At 31.9% G+C, this 23,520-nt stretch overlaps 2 protein-coding genes, 1 non-coding gene and 1 pseudogene across 3 annotated transcripts in view; 2 read left to right on the plus strand and 2 right to left on the minus strand.

The window, feature by feature from the left end:
- The first annotated feature begins 396 nt into the window (after window positions 1-396).
- Window positions 397-3,343, plus strand: LOC113856580 (annotated as a pseudogene).
- Window positions 3,344-6,222: 2,879 nt separating this feature from the next.
- Window positions 6,223-6,296, minus strand: TRNAW-CCA. Its single transcript has one exon. It is a non-coding gene; the product is annotated as a tRNA-Trp (tRNA).
- Window positions 6,297-12,536: 6,240 nt separating this feature from the next.
- LOC113855453 (photosystem II CP47 reaction center protein-like) lies at window positions 12,537-18,114 on the plus strand. The gene is made up of 4 exons (XM_027487127.1): window positions 12,537-14,089; window positions 14,686-14,917; window positions 15,859-16,497; window positions 17,429-18,114. Exons 1-4 carry the CDS (start codon window positions 12,569-12,571, stop codon window positions 17,932-17,934), a joined length of 2,898 nt encoding a protein of 965 aa, XP_027342928.1. The 5' UTR covers window positions 12,537-12,568; the 3' UTR covers window positions 17,935-18,114.
- Window positions 18,115-21,144: 3,030 nt separating this feature from the next.
- The window catches only part of LOC113859558 (30S ribosomal protein S3-like), a 2,672-nt gene continuing 296 nt past the window's right edge, over window positions 21,145-23,520 (minus strand). Inside the window, exons 1-3 of the mRNA XM_027492318.1 lie at window positions 23,425-23,520; window positions 21,764-21,977; window positions 21,145-21,516 (exon numbers count right to left, since the gene is read on the minus strand). The exon at window positions 23,425-23,520 is cut by the window's right edge and continues 296 nt beyond it. Coding sequence (XP_027348119.1) covers window positions 21,179-21,516; window positions 21,764-21,977; window positions 23,425-23,520 — 648 coding nt within the window. The 3' untranslated portion in view covers window positions 21,145-21,178. The remainder of the gene's footprint in view (window positions 21,517-21,763; window positions 21,978-23,424) is intronic.

A 23,520-nucleotide genomic window follows, 5' to 3' on the forward strand; every position in this document is an offset into this window, starting at 1 on the left:
TCCTATGAAACTATTTTATAGATGAGACTGTTTCTTTTGCGTGTTCGCAATCCGCGACAAATTATTCTATTACCCGAATTACCCTTTGATTAGGATACACAAAGAGCACTTTGCGGAATTGCTTCGAATTTTAGGCAATTCGAATCGTTGAAAAATACTTATGTTGTTTCTAATTGACTTGACTGGATTCCTTTACGAAGTTCTGTATATCTTTTCTAAATTTAAACAAGGGAAGAGAATAGCACTCCCGGAATTTAATATAACAAAAACGCGGGAATAGATTATGGATTTAGATATAGGTTCTATGAATTTTAATAGAAGTTATGCTTGATAGAAAGATTATTATCATATAGAGTTTGACGAATGAGGTGAAGTTGAGTTGATTAAAGACGAAAAATGGAAAAAAAGAAAGCATTCATTCCTCTTCTATATCTTATATCTATAGTCTTTTTGCCCTGGTGTATCTCTTTTACATTTAAGAAAAGTCTGGAATCTTGGTTTACTAATTGGCGAAATACTAGGCAATCCGAAATTTTCTTGAATGATATTCAAGAAAAGAGTATTCTAAAAAAATTCATAGAATTTAAGGAACTATTCCTTTTGGATGAAATGCTAAAGGAATACCCGGAAACACGTCTACAAAACCTTCGTACTGGAATCTACAAAGAAACGATCCAATTAATCAAAACGTATAACGAAGATCGTATCCATACGATTTTGCACTTATCGACAAATATAATCTGTTTCCTTATTCTAAGTGGTTATTCTATTCTAGGTAATCAAGAACTTTTGATTCTTAACTCTTGGGTTCAAGAATTTCTATATAACTTAAGTGACACATTAAAAGCTTTTTTTATTCTTCTATTAACTGATTTATGTATAGGATTCCATTCGACCCATGGTTGGGAACTAATGATTGTTTCTGTCTATAAAGATTTTGGATTTGTTCAGAATGCTCAAATTATATCTGGTCTTGTTTCCACTTTTCCAGTCATTTTAGATACCATTTTTAAATATTGGATTTTCCGTTATTTAAATCGCGTATCTCCGTCACTTGTAGTGATTTATCATTCAATGAATGACTGATTGAAAAACCGATCCATTGATCCAATTTTAAAGTTTGTTTTCTTTTTTTTTGTATAAAAGCTAAAACATTATCAAAAAAATGACTTTTTGTTTTTCCTTCTTTCCCCCCTCCCCCGGATTCTTTCTATATTCCAGGAAACTAATTTCAGTAAATAGCAGAATCATGGATAGGGAACTATGCCAGTGACCTACCTAATTTTATTGTATAAATTTTCAGGATCAATGATTAGACCATGCAAACTAGAAATGCTTTTTCTTGGATAAAGGAAGAGATTACTCGATCCATTTCCATATCGATTATGATATATATAATAACTCGAGCACCCATTTCAAATGCATATCCCATTTTTGCACAGCAGGGTTATGAAAATCCACGAGAAGCAACCGGACGTATTGTATGTGCCAATTGCCATTTAGCTAATAAGCCCGTGGATATTGAGGTTCCACAAGCAGTACTTCCTGATACTGTATTTGAAGCAGTTGTTCGAATTCCTTATGATATGCAAGTGAAACAAGTTCTTGCTAATGGTAAAAAAGGGGCTTTGAATGTGGGGGCTGTTCTTATTTTACCGGAAGGTTTTGAATTGGCTCCTCCTGATCGTATTTCACCTGAGATTAAAGAAAAGATAGGTAATCTGTCTTTTCAAAACTATCGCCCTAAAAAAAAAAATATTATTGTGGTGGGTCCTGTTCCTGGTCAGAAATATAATGAAATCACCTTTCCCATTCTTTCCCCAGATCCCGCTACTAAGAGAGATGTTCATTTTTTAAAATATCCTATATACGTAGGCGGGAACAGGGGAAGGGGTCAGATTTATCTCGACGGGAGCAAGAGTAATAATAATGTTTATAATGCTACAGCAGCAGGTATAGTAAAAAGAATCATACGAAAAGAAAAAGGGGGATACGAAATAACTATAGTGGATGCATCAGATGGACGTGAAGTGATTGATATTATACCTCCAGGACCAGAACTTCTTGTTTCAGAAGGAGAATCTATCAAACTTGATCAACCATTAACGAGTAATCCTAATGTGGGTGGATTTGGTCAAGGGGATGCAGAAATAGTACTTCAAGATCCGTTACGTGTCCAGGGTCTCTTGTTCTTCTTGGCATCCATTATTTTGGCACAAATCTTTTTAGTTCTTAAGAAAAAACAATTTGAGAAGGTTCAATTGTCCGAAATGAATTTCTAGGGCTTCGGATTTATCAACATATTAAGTTCGTGAAAAGAACGAAATTTTTGTTGATAATTTATATAATTCTATTATTCTTTAGAATATAATAAAAAAAATTATGAAAAGACCCTTGCTTCTTTCTAGTCTTTTTCTACTATATTTAGGATTTAGGGAATTCCTTTTGTACCGTAATACTAGTCAGTTATAGTATGTATATTGTGAAGAAGACTATTTGACTTTGTTTCTTTGTTTTTTTTTTCATATTTCAATGTTCTAGAGAATAGAAAGTTCTAGAATCAAAATTTTCTTCTATTATAATAGAAGAAAATTCGATTCGATACTAAACCCAAAATAGATAGGCAGAAAATTTTAAGCAAAGTAGAAATTAAAATGGGGAAAACGGGATTCTAGGAGGGATTTTTTTCTTTTCCTAGAGTCCGATTCCTTCTTGCTTGTGTCGAAATAGAAATATTCTACAAAATATTAATAGAATATGATTTTTGAATCCCCTTCCTGAAATAAGCCTATTCTTAGCTTAGTTTCGATTTTTTCCAACTTAGAACTTTTATGACATATAATATTTTTTTTTATTGGATGCATATAATATAATACGTAGTGGACAAACAAAAAAGAGAGGGAATTAGGGAATTTGATTGACCAAATCCAATTTCTTCAATTAATTTGTTTATAAAAAAAAAAGAATTCAATCATGATTCGATATCATTAGAGACTAAAATAGATTTCGATCTAGAGTAAGATTCTATTAGTATAGTATAGAAAAGGCTCGATTCACATGATATTTGATCGGTATAATAGATATATATATATCCATATGAAAATTAGAAATACAATAGAATCAATTTCCATTGCGTCACCCAGAAGAAGTAAATTAAGTGATTTTTTTAATTCTTCTTTTGATTTTTCTTTCAACTTTAAAGAAAAAAAAAAGTATGGATGGACAAATATTATCCAGGAAAAGGGATATTTTGAAAAAATGAATGAAGTTCATTTTTCAAAAACATCAAAAAAGGGGAAATGGAGTTTTTTGAAACATCAGAAAAAGTTATCTATTCATTCATTTATACGAATAAAAAAAATTATTAAAAAATATTATGATTATTAAAAACTCAACAGGGATCCACTCTTTCTTTGACGAATTTGAGGGGTCCTGTTGAGTTCTTACGCTTTCATTTCGAAGACTCAAATAATACGATTCCTACAGGGATGAGCCCAATCCGGAATATGAACCATAAAAGAAAATACCAATTAAACCAATCACAGGAATACCAGTTACAGTACCTATTATCCAAAGAGGAATCCTTCCAGTAGTATCGGCCATTTATCCCACTTTCCTCCACATTTGATCAAGTAGTCAGTCATGCTAGAGACATAAACAGTCATAGATAATTATGAAATGATATCCTTCCGAACGAGATAAGAGAATTCCGAATATATATATATAATTTACTATTCCCTTTTCTTATATTAATTGAAGAAATAATTTGAAAATAAAACAGCAAGTACAAAAATGAGTAATAACCCCCAGTAGAGACTGGTGCGATTCAATTCAACATTTTGTTCATTTGGGTTTGATTGTGTCGTAGCTCTATAATTCGAATTAGGTTTATCGTTGGATGAACTGCATTGCTGATATTGATCCCAAAAAAGAAACGGTGGGTACCGCAAGTCCGTGAACAGCCAACCATCGTACTGTAAAAATTGGATAGGTCCTATCTATGGTCATTGGAGCCTCCTAAAAAGATCTACTAAATTCATCGAGTTGGTCCAAAGGATCAAAACGGCCAGTTATTAATGGAATTCCTTTTCGACTCTCTGTAAAATACTCGTTTGGGCGGGGGCTTCCAAATAAATCGTAAGCTAAACCCGTGCTGACAAATAACCAACCTGCAATGAATAGGGAAGGTATAGTAATGCTATGAATAATCCAGTATCGAATACTGGTAATAATATCAGCAAAAGAACGTTCTCCTGTGCTTCCAGACATGTCGAACTCCACATATTCTTGTACAGTCAAAAGGGGGATCGATTCCATAAAAGACGAGATCAGTAAGTCGTAATTTACTGAAATGTAATCCTTGTTAGATCGTCCATTTTGTACCAAGGGTGTCTTTTGAGTATACCGAATCAGTATAACTATCCTTCTTCTAACACAGCAACGAAATTTCACAATCAGTGGCGAAATCTAATACTAGATAAGTTCTTTCTTTATTGGTTGTTTCGATTTACTCAATAGAAAATTCCTCAAAGTTTGCGAATATAAAAAAATTAGAATAATAGTCTAAAATGAGGGTTCTCCACATTGTATTATTAGTTTCGGACTAGAAACGGAAGATCAATTAAAATGTGAATACGACGGATTGATTTCTTATAATTCATAAAGAAGATTATCATATTTCTACAATTCAATTAGATCCCAAATCTATAAATATACTTTATTGTGGTTGTCGAAGATATTTTTTGTTCGAACTCCCTCTTTTTTTTCATTTTAAAGAATGGAATTCGACTTTAAAGAATGGAATTGGTTTGTTGTCCAGTAACAAGTAACAATAATAGCAGTAATAGATACTATTTGATGACATAAAAAGAACAATTAATCCAATTTTGAAAAAAAAAAATTGGATTAATTGTTCTTGTATTAAACACAATAAAGGCTCTTTCTTGGCTTAATTATAAGGATAGACCTTTCCTCTTAAATAAAATATGCAGAGAAAAAAACTGTGGAACCCTAGTTTGGAGTGATCTGATACCTTTTTCTTCTCGTTGTAGATATTCGAAGAATGGAACCTACTACAAAATGAAATGAGTTAAAAGAAAAGTCAAAAAGGAAAGGGCATTCTAAGATCACTCTATTCTTTTGTTCGAAAAAAAAAAGTGAAAAGAAAACAAATTAGATACAATAGAAAAAGGGGGTCAAAATAAAATAGACATTTTTTCTCCTATTTTCTTCCATATTAATTTAAAGTTAAATAAATTTGAACAACAAAATTCTTATTATTTTTTTATTATTTTATATTTCGCATATAATTATTATTATAGTTTCTAATATAAATAGAATCTTTTTTTTTCTAATATAAATAGAATTTTATAGAATATATATATAACAAATATAAATATTTATATATATATAAAGAATCAAAATGAATATTTTAATTAGATTAGTTTACTTTTACTCAATTCATGAGTTGTTCAATAAATCGGTTCATTTGGAATCACAGGATGGGTAGATGTCACAGATGATGAATTGATTTTTTTATTATGTCACTATATTTATTTTTGTTCGTCTGTAATAATTGATTGAAAAATCTCAAATTTTCAATTGTATCTTTTCAGGGATATTTTGATTTATCTTCTTTTTTTTCTCTCAAAAATGGAAACTTAGGGAAGTGCTTTATAAACATATGTATAAAAAGAACATATTTCATTTAGCTTCTTTATGCCCACTATAACTAGTTATTTCGGTTTTTTACTAGCGGTTTTAACTATAACCTCAGCTCTATTTATCGGTCTGAATAAGATACGACTTATTTGATTTAAAATTATGAAATTAGTTGGAAATCTTGGAATATTCAAGATATTCTATAGTTCCTTACCGTGTCAATTTCCAATTTTTGGTCATTCAAATTAAAATGAATGATCAATACAGATTATTATTTAAGGATAAATATTACCTCCCCCTTTCCCTTTCGAACAAAAAAAATGATTGAAGTTTTTCTATTTGGAATCGTGTTAGGTTTAATTCCTATTACTTTAGCTGGCTTATTTGTAACTGCATATTTACAATACCGACGAGGTGATCAGCTGGACCTTTGATTAATTAATGTCTCATTTGTTTATTGATCCCCTATTTATTTGTTTTAATACTGGGGTTCAATAAATTCATACTTTAGACTGCTGCTCAATTATTTCAGTGTAATTCTCAATTTAATAATAATGGAATCGCGCTCTGTAGGATTTGAACCTACGACATCGGGTTTTGGAGACCCGCGTTCTACCGAACTGAACTAAGAGCGCTTTATTCTCATAAATTATTTTATATGATCCCTTATTATTGCTCATATGATAAGTGATATCATATAATAAGTAATAGTTAGGGATAGGGATGACAGGATTTGAACCCGTGACATTTTGTACCCAAAACAAACGCGCTACCAAGCTGCGCTACATCCCTTTCCATTGGTTTCCAGTATCATTATAAAGAATCTTTGTCTTATTTTCCACATTTTTCTTTTCTTCGTTGATATACATATCAATTATCCTATCATTTTTCTTTTTTTTTTAGTTTCCTAGACTATAATATAGAATAGAATATGAAAAAGAAATATTCTATAGAAGAAAGAAAGAATATTGAATTAAATTAAAAAATAGAATAAAAATAGAATTTAAAATAGAAAGTATAATAAGAATAAAGAATAATATGTATATAAAGAAAAAAAAAAGAATATATAGAATAGAAAATAGAATAATGAAAAAATTCAAAAGAAAATAATTCGTTTATTAAATAAACGAATTATTCGTAATTAATATAATAATATTAATATAATATAGTTAAATATTTTTTATGAAAAATAGAATAAATAATATTAATAAATACTAGAATCAAATTAATAAATACTAGAATCAAATAAAAAGAAAATATTCTAAAAAAGGAGGATTTGAAATGCGAGATCTAAAAACATATCTTTCCGTGGCACCAGTAATAAGTACTCTATGGTTCGGGGCTTTGGCGGGTCTCTTGATAGAGATCAATCGTTTTTTCCCAGATGCATTGATATTCCCCTTTTTTTCATTCTAGTTATTGGCACAGCACGGGAAGGGGTGAAGAAAATCAATTCAATATCTGTAATTAATTAATTAATTCCCTCTTCTTTATTTCTTATTTTTGAGAATGAAAATTTTTTCAATTAGAAAAGATAAAAGTGGATTCAGCCTCAGTGAAACTCGGAATCTGGTCTAGGCTTCAATGGAATTGAATTAAGAATTTCATTCCATTTCTATTAATAATAAATAGAGTGAGACCAAAAATAAAAATGGAATGGATAGGAAGGGGGCAAAATATCATACAAGATACTTAAATGAAAACTAAAATATTGTACTGCGATTCGAAACAAAATATAGTTCCAAATCATTATATTACTTAATGATTACTGTACTACATTAATTGGAACGAAATCTTTCAGAAGTTTATTTCGAATTATTAACTTTTAATATTTTTCGTTCCTTTTTTCTTCTTCGCTTCGACTTCGAAAATAGAAGAGTTAAGTGAATTAAAAACCCAAAGGAGAGGTTCATGGCCAAGGGTAAAGATATCCGAGTAACTGTTATTTTGGAATGTACCAGTTGTGATCAAAAGAGTGTTAATAAGGAATCAACGGGTACTTCCAGATATATTACTCAAAAGAATCGACACAATACGCCTAGTCGGTTGGAATTGAGAAAATTCTGTCCCTGTTGTTGCAAACACACGATTCACGCAGAAATCAAGAAATAGAGAAAATTGATCGCTTATGTGTTACCTTTCTAACCAAGGAACATAACATGTAATAAAACAATCTTTCATATATGTATATAATTTTTAATTAAATTATATACATATATCATTATAGAACATATATTTCATTATAAAACATATATTTCATTATAAAACAAAAAAAAAAAGAAACTAAGAATAGAAAGAAAAAAAAACAAATCTTCTTTTAAGAAATGCGATTTTTGGAATAGGAATAAACAAACCATGGATAAATCTAAACGACTCTTTCTTAAATCCAAGCGATCTTTTCGTAGACGTTTGCCCCCGATTCAATCGGGGGACCAAATTGATTATAAAAACATGGGTTTAATTAGTCGATTTATTAGTGAACAAGGAAAAATAATATCTAGACGCGTGAATAGATTGACCTTAAAACAACAACGATTAATTACGATTGCTATAAAACAAGCTCGTATTTTATCTTCGTTACCTTTTCTTAATAATGAAAAACAATTTGAAAAAAGCGAGTCGACTGCTAGAACTGCTACTGTTTTAAAAAAAAAAAAAAATAGAGTTACTCCTTAATTGAATTCAAATTTGTATCTAAACTCAAATCAAACGTGGATTGATGTTTTGTTCGAAAACTCCAACAATTCAATTTGGGTTGTTATATTGTAATAAAAAGGATAATCCGTTAAGAAGAATAAATCTTTTTTTGATTCAGCTTGGTTGTTTATTTTGATCACTTTATCATATGAATTCTAATTTTATCATACAAATCTCTATTCTATACCTTCCCGGAGCTCAGTCTCCGGGAAATTTTAGTTTTTATGAGCTCGTTGGCAATCATAAAAAGACAATTCTCTTTTAATATAGCTATTTGTGCAACTATTTTACGATTAAGAAGCAATTGCTTCTTGTATAGATTATAGATGAAATTATTGTAAATATAGTATATTTTTGGATTCTCGCGAATTACTGCATTTATTCGACTAATCCATAAACCGCGAAAATCTCTTTTTTTCCTATCTCTATCCCGATGAGCCGAAACCAAAGCTTTAATTTTCTGTTGAGGAATAGTTCGAGTAAGTCTTGAATGAGCCCCGCGAAAGCTTGATGTAAATAAACGAATTTTTGTCCTCCGTTTCCGAGCTATATATCCTCGTTTAATTCTGGTCATTGAGTAAATGAGACTTTGGTGAATAACTATTTCATTTTTTTCTTTCAGTTATTCTTTTCTTCTTCCTAGTCTATTAATAACAAAGATGGATTCTTCCAATGTATAAAAAAAAAATTCCAATGGCTTTTGCTACTATAACCTTCCCAACCACGATTTTTTTCTAAGTATTTAATTTAACTTTGAAATAAGAAATTGTATTGATACTAGGTATCAAAAAACATAGTAAATTAAATAGGATATAGATAAAAAAAAGAATGGGTTCCATCGTTTCTATGATTCTTTTTTAAACGACTAGGTCCTCTCTATACACCGGAGCCCCTTCTTTCATTTAATCCTTATTTAATCAATGTTATTGTTAACTTGTACAGTTCACATTCTTTGGCTCTACCCATGAAATATTTAGTAATAGGTTTTTTACAACGAAATCAAGTTATACAGTAACGGTGTTTAAGTATGAAAATTAGCTGGGTAACTGACCTTCTTATTCCGTTTTTGCAAAATAAATTAGGGGCATAATTTTTCTTTAATAGTATTTTCTCCGCTTAGTGGGTAACCATTTGTTACCAATGGAAAAGTGTTTCTCATCTTAAATTGCAAATTGGGGTGATTGGGTTTACACCAATCGAAATCATAAATTTTATATATGATAGAAGAATGCTTATATTATTAATAGATTTTTTTTTAAGTTAAGATAGTGTGAATGGAGTTCTTCCATTCACACTATCTTAACTGATCGCTAATACTGAAAAAATGGGTTTGGTTTCTTTTTTTTTTTATTAGTAGAATGATCTAAACGAGTCACACATACACCCTGGTACATGTCCCTCGGCGCTGAGGGCATCCCCGAAGAGCGGGGGATTTCGTGACATTTCGGATTGGCTGTCTTGTGTTTCTAATAAGTTGTTTCATAGTTGGCATGGTGGATCCTATAGACATAATGAGCCGGTTTAGATCAATCCTAACCCGATGATTATGAATTACTTATATTTTATTAATTTAATAGATTAATTAATAGAAAAAAAAAGTTATATTAAATTAAAAGGATTAAGGAGATAAAATTCAATCTCAAATCCTGTATTTTTTTTTGAGAAGAATCTTAGTTACTAATTGTTTATTGAAGTGCTATAATATCAACAATTCCGTGGGCTTGGGCTTCTGCTGCTGACATAAAAACATCCCTTTCCATATCTTCAGATACAACCCATAAAGGTTTACCCGTTCTTTGTACATAAACCCTTGTGATAGTTTCACGCAGTTTCAGTAGTTCTCCCGCTTCCACGATAAATTCTCCCGTTTGTGCCTCATAAAAAGAACTAGCGGGTTGGTGGATCATTACCCTGATTATATAACTTTATAAGTCTTTTCTTTATCTTGATAAAGATTTTGATGCGGATTTTCCCAATATTAGTCAATATTTTCTTTCGTCCTCAAACTAAGGTGAAAAGAATAAATACAAATAAGAAAATAAATGAGCAAAGATAAGATTCAATAACCGTACAAGCATTTTTTGCGTATTGATGCATACGGCTTTTCTTTTCCACGTATGCAATTTCTTTTTTTCCTCTATGGATAGAGTATTTTCTCTATGGATTTTTTTCCATTGAAGAAAAAAAAATAGAAAATCTACTGGGTTTTTTGGATCCAGATCCTTAAATAATAAATAATACAATAACCAACCTTCCTTTTTCTTTTTGAGTATTTTTTTTAAATACTATGATGGTTCCGTTGTTTTCTTATTTCGTCTTTTTTGTTATTCAGCAATCCGAAAGTTTCTTGTTTTTTATCATATGTTTTTTATTTTCTAATTAAAATAAATATTGTTAGACATAAATATTGTTAAAAGCTTTTTGGTATGAAAACTAAAAACAAAAAAGTCTGTGACACTAAAACTAAACTAGGTTCCTGATAGATCAGATAAAATCGTAAAAGCCCTCTCTTTCATACTACTTTTTCGATACATAATCAAATGGTTTAAAAAACAAAAATTTGTATATCGAATTCGAAGTACCATGCTATTATTACTTAAGTATTTTTATGGCGAAGGTATAGTCTTCATATATATTCTCAAATAAAAGAATCATTGGCGCCAAGCGTGAGGGAATGCTAGACGTTTGGTAATTTCTCCTCCTGCCAAAAGAAAGGATCCCATTGAAGCGGCTAATGCCATACATATTGTCTGTATATCTGGTTGTACATATTGCATAGTATCATAAATAGCCATTCCGGGTATTATCCACCCACCCGGAGAATTTATAAACAGATACACATCTCTGTTATATTTTTCTATACCGAGAAATAGCAGAATGCCAATAAGTTGATTCGATAGTTCACTATCGACCTCTTGGCCTAAAAAAAGTAATCTTTCTCGATAAAGTCGATTGATTAGGATTTAATCTTATACCTTAAGAGCCGTACATGCACCTTTTGATGCATACGGTTCACTAAAAATCATATAAACAAAAAGGAATCAATGTGTCTATTTCAACCCTCTTTCCCTTTTCATAATGGACTCTTTCGAATTTTTAACGAAAAAAAATGTACTAAATTTATTGAACTAACTTCTCATTGATGTATTGCTTTCATCGAGATCGAACACAAATCACAATGTAATTTTCTTGTTTCTGAATGGACTTCCTCAATTCTTTTAGGTTTCTTTTCTACTCTAAGTAAGGATAAGGATCTGCCCGATTTTTATTTGCACATATAGGACAAATATTACAATACCATGTCTTTTTGTTACGACTTATCTCTTCTCTGAATTTATTATTTCATTTTTTCTGTAAAATATATGATATGATAGAAGTAGTAATTGTGGATATATTACCAATTGGTTTTTTTCTAAACAGAGTCTGGATACTTCGTTTTATTGGTCCAAGCAAGCCAACCATAAATTATTTTGAATTTCGAATAGTAATCTGGATACCCCCTCCAAAAAATAAAAAATCGATCGAATTGCACTTCATTACACTTCACGCTCCAAATTTTGGATGATTCAATCATTCTTTTTTGGTGGTGAAAGAGAGGATATCTCAATCGGGGGGGAGAACGGGGAAATCCCGTATGACCAAATATATCTGACAAGTCGCACTATATATCAATCCAAGATGCATTTCCTTCTCCAGGACTTCGAAAGGTTACTTTTGGAACACCAATGGGCATAAAATAGAGAAAAAAAGAAAATAAAATAATATATTTAACTTTAGTGTGGAAACGTAAGAATGGGTTTATTGTGTTAAAAACAATTTGCTTTTATTATATTGTATTTTTTATAAATCATAAAAAAGGGAAGAGTAAAGATAAAGATAGAGTAAAGTTGTTACGAATGGGTCCTTGGGTGATAAACGAATATGTCTGCATTTACATATTTAAATACTCATAGAGAAAATTGTCAACCCCCCCTTCCCACCATTGCGTATTCTTACTTATCGGGTATAGAATAGATCTGCTTCTTCTTGTTCCTACAAATATGATTGTTCCACTATTACTAAACACTATTACTAAAAAACTAGAACAAACATTAATTCTTTCTCCGAGATAATCTACTAAAAGGTAAAAGGTGAGAATCCATAGTATAGTTTTTTCCAGTGCAATAAAGTTACATAGTGTCTATTTTTTGTTGATATAAGGGGTATTTTCATGGGTTTACCTTGGTATCGTGTTCATACTGTTGTATTAAATGATCCAGGCCGTTTGCTTTCTGTTCACATAATGCATACAGCTCTGGTTGCTGGTTGGGCTGGTTCGATGGCTCTATATGAATTAGCAGTTTTTGATCCCTCTGACCCTGTTCTTGATCCAATGTGGAGACAGGGTATGTTTGTTATACCCTTCATGACTCGTTTAGGAATAACCAATTCGTGGGGCGGTTGGAATATCACCGGGGGGACTATAACGAATCCGGGTATTTGGAGTTACGAAGGTGTGGCCGGAGCACATATTGTGTTTTCGGGCTTGTGCTTTTTAGCGGCTATCTGGCATTGGGTTTATTGGGATCTAGAAATTTTTTGTGATGAACGTACCGGAAAACCTTCTTTGGATTTGCCCAAAATTTTTGGAATTCATTTATTTCTTGCAGGAGTGGTTTGTTTTGGTTTTGGAGCATTTCATGTAACAGGATTGTACGGTCCTGGAATATGGGTGTCTGATCCTTATGGATTAACGGGAAGGGTACAATCCATAAATCCCGCATGGGGTGTGGAAGGTTTTGATCCTTTTGTTCCGGGGGGAATAGCTTCTCATCATATTGCAGCAGGAACATTGGGCATATTAGCGGGTCTTTTCCATCTTAGTGTGCGTCCACCGCAACGTCTATACAAAGGATTGCGTATGGGAAATATTGAAACCGTCCTTTCCAGCAGTATCGCTGCTGTCTTTTTTGCAGCTTTTGTTGTTGCTGGAACTATGTGGTATGGTTCAGCAACTACCCCCATTGAATTATTTGGTCCCACTCGTTATCAATGGGATCAAGGATACTTCCAGCAAGAAATATATCGAAGAGTTGGTGCTGGGCTAGCCGAAAATCAAAGTTTATCAGAAGCTTGGTCTAAAATTCCTGAAAAATTAGCTTTTTATGATTACATCGGCAATAATCCAGCAAAAGGGGGATTGTTTAGAGCGGGCTCAATGGATAATGGAGATGGAATAGCCGTTGGTTGGTTAGGGCATCCCATCTTTAGAGATAAAGAGGGGTGTGAACTTTTTGTACGCCGTATGCCTACTTTTTTTGAAACATTTCCGGTTGTTTTAGTAGACGGAGACGGAATTGTTAGAGCCGATGTTCCTTTTCGAAGGGCAGAATCGAAATATAGTGTCGAACAAGTAGGTGTAACTGTTGAGTTCTATGGTGGCGAACTCAATGGAGTCAGTTATAGTGATCCTGCTACTGTGAAAAAATATGCTAGACGTGCTCAATTAGGTGAAATTTTTGAATTAGATCGTGCTACTTTGAAATCAGATGGTGTTTTTCGTAGCAGTCCAAGAGGTTGGTTTACTTTTGGACATGCTTCGTTTGCTCTACTCTTCTTTTTCGGGCATATTTGGCATGGTGCTAGAACCTTGTTCCGAGATGTTTTTGCTGGGATCGACCCAGATTTGGATGCTCAAGTAGAATTTGGAGCATTCCAAAAACTTGGAGATCCAACTACAAGAAGACAGATAGTATGATAGAGCATTCTTTTGTTCCTTTTCGACTTTTTTTGTTTTTGTTGTTATGATTTGAATTTGACATAAAGAACCAGATAAATCTTGATTCGACTCAAAACACTTTGTTTTCACTTTTTTTCTTTATCCGAGAAATGAGCTCCAATAAACAATAAACAGGTATGAAAGCTATAATTGTAAACCACGATTAAATCTATGGAAGCATTGGTTTATACATTCCTCTTAGTTTCGACTTTAGGAATCATTTTTTTCGCTATCTTTTTTAGAGAACCCCCTAAAGTTCCAACTAAAAAAATGAAATGATTTTTCATTATCTCAATTGAAGTAATGAGCCCCCAATATTATATTAAGGGCTCATTACTTCAACTAGTCCCCATGCTCTTCGAATGGATCTCTTAGTTGTTGAGAGGGTTGCCCAAAAGCAGTATATAAGGCATACCCAGTAAAACTTACAAGTAAACCAGATATAGAGATGGCAACTAGGGTTGCTGTTTCCATTATAATTCTAAAAATTCTTAGAATTCCAAAATTTCAAGACCACAATGGATCTATAGGATATAGATCCTATATTTACAGCGGAATGGTATACAAAGTCAACAGATCTCAATCAATATAAAATAGGATTTATGGCTACACAAACTGTTGAGGGTAATTCTAAGTCTAGTCCAAGACGAACTATTGTAGGGGATTTATTAAAACCATTAAATTCAGAATATGGTAAAGTAGCTCCGGGGTGGGGAACTACTCCTTTGATGGGTGTTGCAATGGCTCTATTTGCGATATTTCTATCTATTATTTTGGAGATTTATAATTCGTCCATTTTACTGGACGGAATTTCTATGAATTAGATTCACAAGAATCAAGTAACTAGCTTTTCAATAGAAAACTAAGGTTAAGCATTTAGGTTTTTTATCGTTAGCCTATTTCATTTTGATTTGGTAGTTTGATCGTGAAACTTCTTTGTTTCTGTATTTCCGGAATATGAGTGTGTGACTTGTTATAATGGATCTTATTGATAGTACAGAACATAAAAAAAATGGATCTGTCATCTTGATAGAGATGATTTTACCCCGTCAGATATTTATTCTAGTATCTGGAGTACGGAATATAGAAAATCAAAAATATTCTTAAAATATTAGAACTATGATTCATACTAAATATTTAGACCTCGTAACTGGATTTAAAAAAACTTTTCAAAGAGTTGAAAGAATAAATTGAAAAATGAAAATTATTTAAAACTTCCGTCGATTATCTTTATTTTGATCAACGGACAAATGTTTCTTTGTTCTATCTATTCATTGAATAAGTGATGATCCAGCAGTTCTTACTCAGGGAATTTTTGGACTTCGATTAAAGGTTTTTTTTGAATCATCGTGGTCATGATACGAATCTGATGTTTTTTTTAATTGATTCATATGGTCCTAACAAGAGAATTCCTATCAATAATAATAATTAAGAAAACAGCAGTAAAAAAAAGAACATTACACACAAATAAAAAATGGAAGTAAATAATAGAATATTCAAGAGGCCTACTGTAAATAAAGACGAGTGAGCCGACTTGATATTTTGGCATTATAACCACAAAGAATAGTTTTCGGATTTCTATTTTTTCTTATCTTCCGAAAAGATTGGAATCATAGGATTCCGTTAAGAAGTTTCAAGCTTTCTATTACACATATCTGTTTTCATTACAACCAGTATTTGGGTATTTTTGTTTGAGCCGTACGAGATGAAATTCTCATATACGGTTCTCGGGGGGGTACCTTAGTTTACCTATCTCAATAAAGTCTATGATTGGTTCGAAGAACGTCTTGAGATTCAGGCGATTGTCGATGATATAACCAGTAAATACGTTCCTCCCCATGTAAACATATTTTATTGTTTAGGAGGAATTACACTTACTTGTTTTTTAGTCCAAGTAGCGACGGGATTTGCTATGACTTTTTATTATCGTCCGACTGTTACTGAAGCTTTTGCTTCTGTTCAATATATAATGACGGAGGCTAACTTTGGTTGGTTAATCCGATCAGTTCATCGATGGTCGGCAAGTATGATGGTCTTAATGATGATTCTGCACGTATTTCGCGTGTATCTCACAGGTGGCTTTAAAAAACCTCGCGAATTAACTTGGGTTACCGGTGTAGTTTTGGCTGTATTGACCGCATCTTTTGGTGTAACTGGTTATTCCTTACCTTGGGATCAAATTGGTTATTGGGCAGTCAAAATTGTAACAGGCGTGCCCGAAGCTATTCCTGTAATAGGATCCTCTTTGGTAGAGTTATTACGCGGAAGTTCTAGTGTGGGACAATCCACCTTGACTCGTTTTTATAGTTTGCATACTTTTGTATTACCTCTTCTTACTGCCGTATTTATGTTAATGCACTTTCCAATGATACGTAAGCAAGGCATTTCTGGTCCTTTATAGTAAATATGAATCATAGATATTTGTAATTAATCATTTCTTATTTGGGGGAGGAATATATTTCATTGCTACAAATATGGATTATTTAAAAGAATAAGACATGTATTTGGATATTTTCCTTCAATTTAACAAAATTGGATTATTATTATTTTTTACATACACGAATAGTTGAAGGGAATTCTACGAAGAAGAAATGGATTATGGGAGTGTGTGACTTGAACTATTGATTGGGCCACGCAGATATATGATTTTCTCTTATCTGCCACATTTGAATTTACAATTCAATGTGTCTTTATTCCAACTACCACGCAAGGTCCGTCCCTACAGAGGATAGGCTGGTTTCACTTGTAAAGAATCTTTTCTATGATCAGACTCGATCATATCCTGCATGAACAGGCTCCGTAACATCCAGTAAAAAAAGTGATGTGGGATAATCTGAATTATATTTTCTCTATTTCACTGAACTTAATAGTATGGAAATGCATTCATTTCCTATGCATTGACTCGATTTATGATACTATCGGAGTAAACCAAGTGGATCTAAAGAAGAACAGGGGTTAGATTATATTAGTAACAAGTAAATCCTTTGTACGTAAAAAGTTCCAAGATTTTTTTTTTGGGGGGGGGGTAAGAATTGCAAGGTTTGAGATCACCCAAAAAGCACTATTCACTTTGAAAGCCTACTTGGGTATTGAGCGTTTACTTAAGTTTACTTAATAATAAAAGAACTTAATTTTTTTTTTTTGCAGATAAGATAATTGTAACTTCGGAGAAGAAAATAAGGTTTATTTTCTTACATGGAATCTTTCTATATGTGTGGATAACATATGCATTTTTTCTATGGATACATTCGAAATGTTTGATTCGTGCTCGAGCCGGATGATGAAAAATTATCATGTCCGGTTCTTTCGGAGGATGGATCTATAAGAATTCACCTATCCTAATAACAAAAAAACCTGACTTGAATGATCCTGTATTAAGAGCTAAATTGGCTAAAGGAATGGGTCATAATTATTATGGAGAACCTGCATGGCCCAATGATCTTTTATATATTTTTCCAGTAGTAATTCTGGGTACTATTGCCTGTAACGTAGGATTAGCGGTTCTAGAACCATCAATGATTGGAGAACCCGCGGATCCATTTGCAACTCCTTTGGAAATACTACCCGAATGGTATTTCTTTCCCGTATTTCAAATACTTCGTACAGTGCCCAATAAGTTATTAGGCGTTCTTTTAATGGTTTCGGTACCTATGGGATTATTAACAGTACCCTTTTTGGAAAATGTTAATAAATTCCAAAACCCATTTCGCCGTCCAGTAGCAACAACCATCTTTTTAATTGGTACCATAGTAGCCCTTTGGTTGGGTATTGGAGCAACATTACCTATTGAGAAATCTCTAATTTTAGGTCTTTTTTAAACTTTTTAATTAAATGGATTCAATTGTGAAATAAAATATCATGCCATGTATATTGTGTATCTAGGGAGAATTCATTTTGAAACGACTAATCCCTAGATACATCTTTTGGCCTATTCCGAGTATATGGATTTATTCTAAGGATTCAAATTACACATTTTCACCTTTATTTTTATAAATAATAAAAATATGAAAAAAAAAAACCAATGCCAATGGATTTCAAATTTATGCGAAATGCTTTTCTATTTCTAAAATGTCTAATATATGTTTTACATCTTCTACACGAAAATGTTCCATTTCCATAAGGTCTTCTTGACTATTATTCAAAAGTTCTAATAATGTATGAATATTGGATCTTTTGAGACAATTATAGATCTTGGGAGGCAATTCTAATTGGTCAATAAAAATGGATTTCAATGCTATTCCTTTTTTATTTTTCCTCAGTTTATCCTTAGCCAATATATCATGAAAAGTAAAAAGGGGTAAAGTAACCTTGTGTTGATTTTTTTCTAAATGAAAGGGATCTTCTTCTGCATGTAAAAAGGGAATAAATAAATCAATCAAATTCCGAGAGGCTTCATAAAGCGCCTCTTTAGGAGTTAAACTCCCATTTGTCCATATTTCGAGAAAGAGTATCTCTTGTTTTTTTTTCCCATTCCCATAGGAATGAATACTATGATTTACATTTCGAACAGGCATGAATACAGCATCTATGGGAAAACTTCCGTCTTGAAAGTTTTTTAGTGTTTTTATACGATATCCGCGATTCCTCTCAATTTTTAATCCAATACACAAATTAATAGGTTCTGTTAGGTTGGCTATATGTTGTGTATTATCAATGATTTCCACAGAAGGTGGTAAAATGATGTCTTGAGCAGTTATATATCCAGGACCTTTGAAACAAATAGATGCGTCTTGAGTTCCATACAGATTACTTCTCAATACAATTTCTTTCAAATTCATTAAAATTTCATGTACTGATTCTTGAATACCTACTATGGTAGAATATTCATGTGGTATTTTCTCCGATTTTGCACGTGTAATACATGTTCCCTCTATTTCTCCTAGCAAAACTCTTCGCACTGCAATGCCTATTGTATCGGCTTGGCCTTTCATAAGTGGAGACAGAATAAAGCGTCCATAATAAAGACGTTTACTGTCTACTCTTGATTCAACACACTTCCACTGTAGTGTCCGAGTTGATACTCTTATTTTCTCTCGAACCATAGTAATATATATATATTTGATCAAACCCTTGAATTGTTTATTTCTCTTGAAATCTTTTCCATGTTTATTTTTAATTTTACACACGTCTTTTTTTCGGAGACCTACATCCATTATGTGGCATAGGGGTTACATCCCGTATAAAATTTAATAGTATACCACTTCTACGAATAGCTCTTAATGCCGCATCTCTTCCGAGACCGGGGCCTTTTATCATGACTTCTGCTCGTTGCATGCCTTGATCCGCTACTGTTCGAATAGCATTTCCTGCTGCGGTTTGAGCGGCAAATGGTGTACCCCTTCGTGTACCCTTGAATCCACAAGTACCGGCGGAGGACCAAGAAATAACCCGACCACGTACATCTGTAACAGTCACAATAGTATTGTTAAAACTAGCTTGAACATGAATAACTCCCTTTGGTATTTTATGAGCATGCTTACGCGAACCAATACGTCCATTTTTACGCGAACCCATTTTTGGTATAGGTTTTGCCATATTTGATTATTTCATAAAAATAAGTCCGAGATATATGGATATATCCATTTCATTCAAAAACGGATCCTTTACTTTTTTCTAACTAGTTTCTAACTAGAATTCATATTCGATTTATATATATCAATTGTATTTTTATATTAATCGACATCGAATATGAATTTTTGAAATAAAATTTCAAATTGGAAATACCAATAATAAAAAATTTCTTCTAATATTTTATAAAATATATATTCTAATATTTTTATATTCTATTTTTATAGAAAATCCTCTTTTGTGGAAATATTATCCTTGTCTTTGTTTATGTTTTGGATTGGAACAAATTACTAGAATTCGCCCTCGCCTGCGAATTAATCGACATTTTTCACAAATTTTACGGACGGAGGCCCCTATTTTCATATTTGTAATTCCTTAATAAGTTAATACCAAATCTATTTATTGGAAGAAAATAAGGTTTCCTTACATTTTGAACTTGTACCCCCCCCCCAAAAAAAAAGATTGTTGAAATTAAAAAACAGTCTAATTAAATTGAATTTTTTATGCTTCTTTTTTTTTTTCTACGGGCGTATACATATAAACATATAAAAAGTACGTCGAATCTTTTGAAAAACATAGCTTATAATTCAATTTTGATTATATAAAGGAATCTGAAACATACCCCTGGGAATTTATTCATTCAGGAATTAAATCCTCTTGAATCCTTTTTATTTTTTCTTTTTTTTTTTCCAATTCCAGTTTCAGTTAAACCCCCTTCGCACATTCACTAGTATATGAGGGGTGGGTGATATTCTAAATCTGTGTTTTCTCTCTCTCTTTTTGACAAAAATGGATAGAAATTTCTCATCTAATTCGTATTTCAGAAAGATTACCATATATAACATAAAATTTCTCCGCCTATTTTTTCTAATCGAGCCTCTCGATCTGTCATTATACCCCTAGAAGTTGAAAGAATTACAATCCCCATGCCTCCTAAAATTTTAGGGATTCGTTGATAATTAGAATATATTCGCAGACCAGGTGTACTGATCCGTTTTAAATTTAAAAAACTTTTATATGATCCTTTCTTATTTATTCTATACCGTAGAGTTAAAACTAAATAATATTTGTCGCTTTCCCTATGTTTTCTGACGTTTTCAACAAAACCCTCTCGTAAAAGTATTTTCACAGTGTTTTCGGTGATGTTAGTAAATGGTATTTGAACCATTTTTTTTCTATTCATATCAGCATTTCGTATATAGGTTATTATGTCAGCGATGGTGTCCTTACTCATGATAAACGAAAATGATTGTTGCTCCTTATTTTCAATATAATCAACATGCTCGTTTTTCTATTTTTTTTTCATTATTTCATTTAGATCATCCAATATATTTCATTTAGATCATCCAATATTAATATGAAATAGATAATAATTGTTATTTCTAATACTTAGAATAATTACTACAAAAGGGATATGTGTGAGATATAATATATTAATTAATCCATTTTCATTACAAAACAAATATATCCATATCACGGTTTTGCCTTATAATTTTATAATACCTCGGGTGCTAATGAAACTATTTTAGTGAAATTTAACTGTCTCAATTCCCGTGCGATTGCACAAAAGATTCGAGTTCCTTTTGGATTTCCTTCTTGATCAATGACAACTGCAGCATTATCATCATACTGAATTAGTATACCGTTGCTACGTTTGAGTTCTTTACAAGTACGTACAATTACAGCTCTGATCACTTCTGATCTTTCTAAGGTCATATTTGGTACTGCTTCCTTGATTACAGCAACAACAATGTCACCAATATAAGCATATCGTCGATTACTAGCTCCTAGGATTCGAATACACATCAATTCGCGGGCTCCGCTGTTATCAGCTACATTCAAATAGGTTTGAGGTTGAATCATATCATTTTTTTGTTCTTTCAGTCCAAAGATTGAAGTAAAAAAAAATATTCTGTGTTCAAAAATAAGGAACTTACAATTGCATTTTTATGTTTTCATCCTAAAGCCCTCTTTCCTTTGGTTTTCATTATTATCCTGAAATAATGAATTGAGTTCGTATAGGCATTTTTGAGGCTGCTAAAGAAATAGCCTTTCTGGCTATATTTTCTGATATCCCACCCATCTCATAAAGTATTTTCCCAGGTTTAACGACAGATACCCAATATTCGGGAGATCCTTTTCCCGAACCCATACGCGTTTCGGTGGGTCTTACTGTAACTGGTTTGTCTGGAAATATGCGTACCCATATTTGTCCACCTCGTCGGACATTTCGTGACATTGCTCGCCGTCCCGCTTCTATTTGTCTAGACGTGATCCAAGCGGGCTCAAGTGCCTGAAGAGCATATCTTCCGAAGCAAATATTATTACCTCGATAGGATATTCCTTTCATTCTTCCTCTATGTTGTTTACGAAATCTGGTTCTTTTGGGGTTCTAGTTGATGGTTGTTTCTCAATTCCATCTCTATTACAGAACCGTACATGAGATTTTTCATCTCATACGGCTCCTCGCGAATGAAACGATTCCAATAATATATATATATAAATCGATTTAATCGATAAAATAATATACACTAATATACATATGTTTAATGAATAATAGAATCGCGGGATTTTTTGAGATTTCATAGAATCTATTAGTCTATTGGAAATTTGTATATCTTGTTTTGATATATAACTTAATATGTATTCTTATAGACAATTTAAGACAATTTTTGCTATCTGTATATAACTAAATAATATTGTTTTGTTATCTTATAATATTCTAACGAATCCTTATTTCTATTTTTCTTTTTTCTTTTATTATCATATCGTATCATATCGGATTGGCAAAAATAAAAAAATTCAATAAAATACAAATTTTCGCGGGCGAAAATTCACTCTTTTATTACCAAATTCAGATGGAATGTAGGGCATAATTCCTCAATAAAAAAGAATGGATTCTTTTTTGGTTTGTTCCGCCATCCCACCTAATGAATCATTAAGATTTGTTTAAAAAAAATCTTAGATATTCGCAGGTTTCGTCGTTCCCATCGCTTCTCAATTAATGGTTAGGTCTGAATTCTACAACGGAGCCTCTCTAATTATAAGATTTTTTTTAAATACTATTTCTTTTTTCTTGAATCAACCTTCTCAGTTTTTATTGATTCGGAGCTCTTGATTTGTTTGTGTTATGAATATATCCATTTATATATGGATTAATTCCTATTGATGCTTTATTACACTGCTTTTTATGAGATGACCCATAGACCTTTACATATTAGAATTCTATATCATAGATTTTTTTCTCTCTTTCTTTCACCCCTTCATTTATCTGTATATTTTTATTTTATTGCTTTACAACTCATAATCATATTCATTTTTTTTTTTTGTTTTTTCTGCAATATTTGAGTTGCTATAATTATATTACTAATATATCATATCTTTATTTAATTTTTTTGTTTTGACTATTTCTTTAAATCTAGATAATCCGAAGCAATGAGTTGGTTATTAGTTCTTTTTAATTAATTCATATTATGAGTTGGTTTCTTTTTTTTTTGTTGAATTTTAAGCATTCTAAAAAAACTAACGAGTCGCACACTAAGCATAGCAATTATATCAATATCAAATGATTAATTGAATTTTTTATTCAATTCAATCTTATAAAATTTATCATTTTTTTGTTTTGGAATAAAAATGAAATAGTTTGTAATTTTTTGTTTTATTGAAACATGAAACCTTAAAGATAAGGAAAAATTGGTTATTCTTTAGTTTATAAATATCCAAACTTTGATACCTATTACCCCATAAATAGTTCGAACTGTATAGGAACAATAATCAATTTTAGCTCGAATGGTTTGTAGAGGAACCCTACCTTCTCTGATCCATTCGATACGTGC

This window comes from Abrus precatorius, unplaced genomic scaffold (assembly GCF_003935025.1).
Source record: "Abrus precatorius isolate BTA unplaced genomic scaffold, Abrus_2018 Scaffold0, whole genome shotgun sequence".
In the NCBI taxonomy this organism is placed as follows: Eukaryota; Viridiplantae; Streptophyta; class Magnoliopsida; order Fabales; family Fabaceae; genus Abrus; species Abrus precatorius.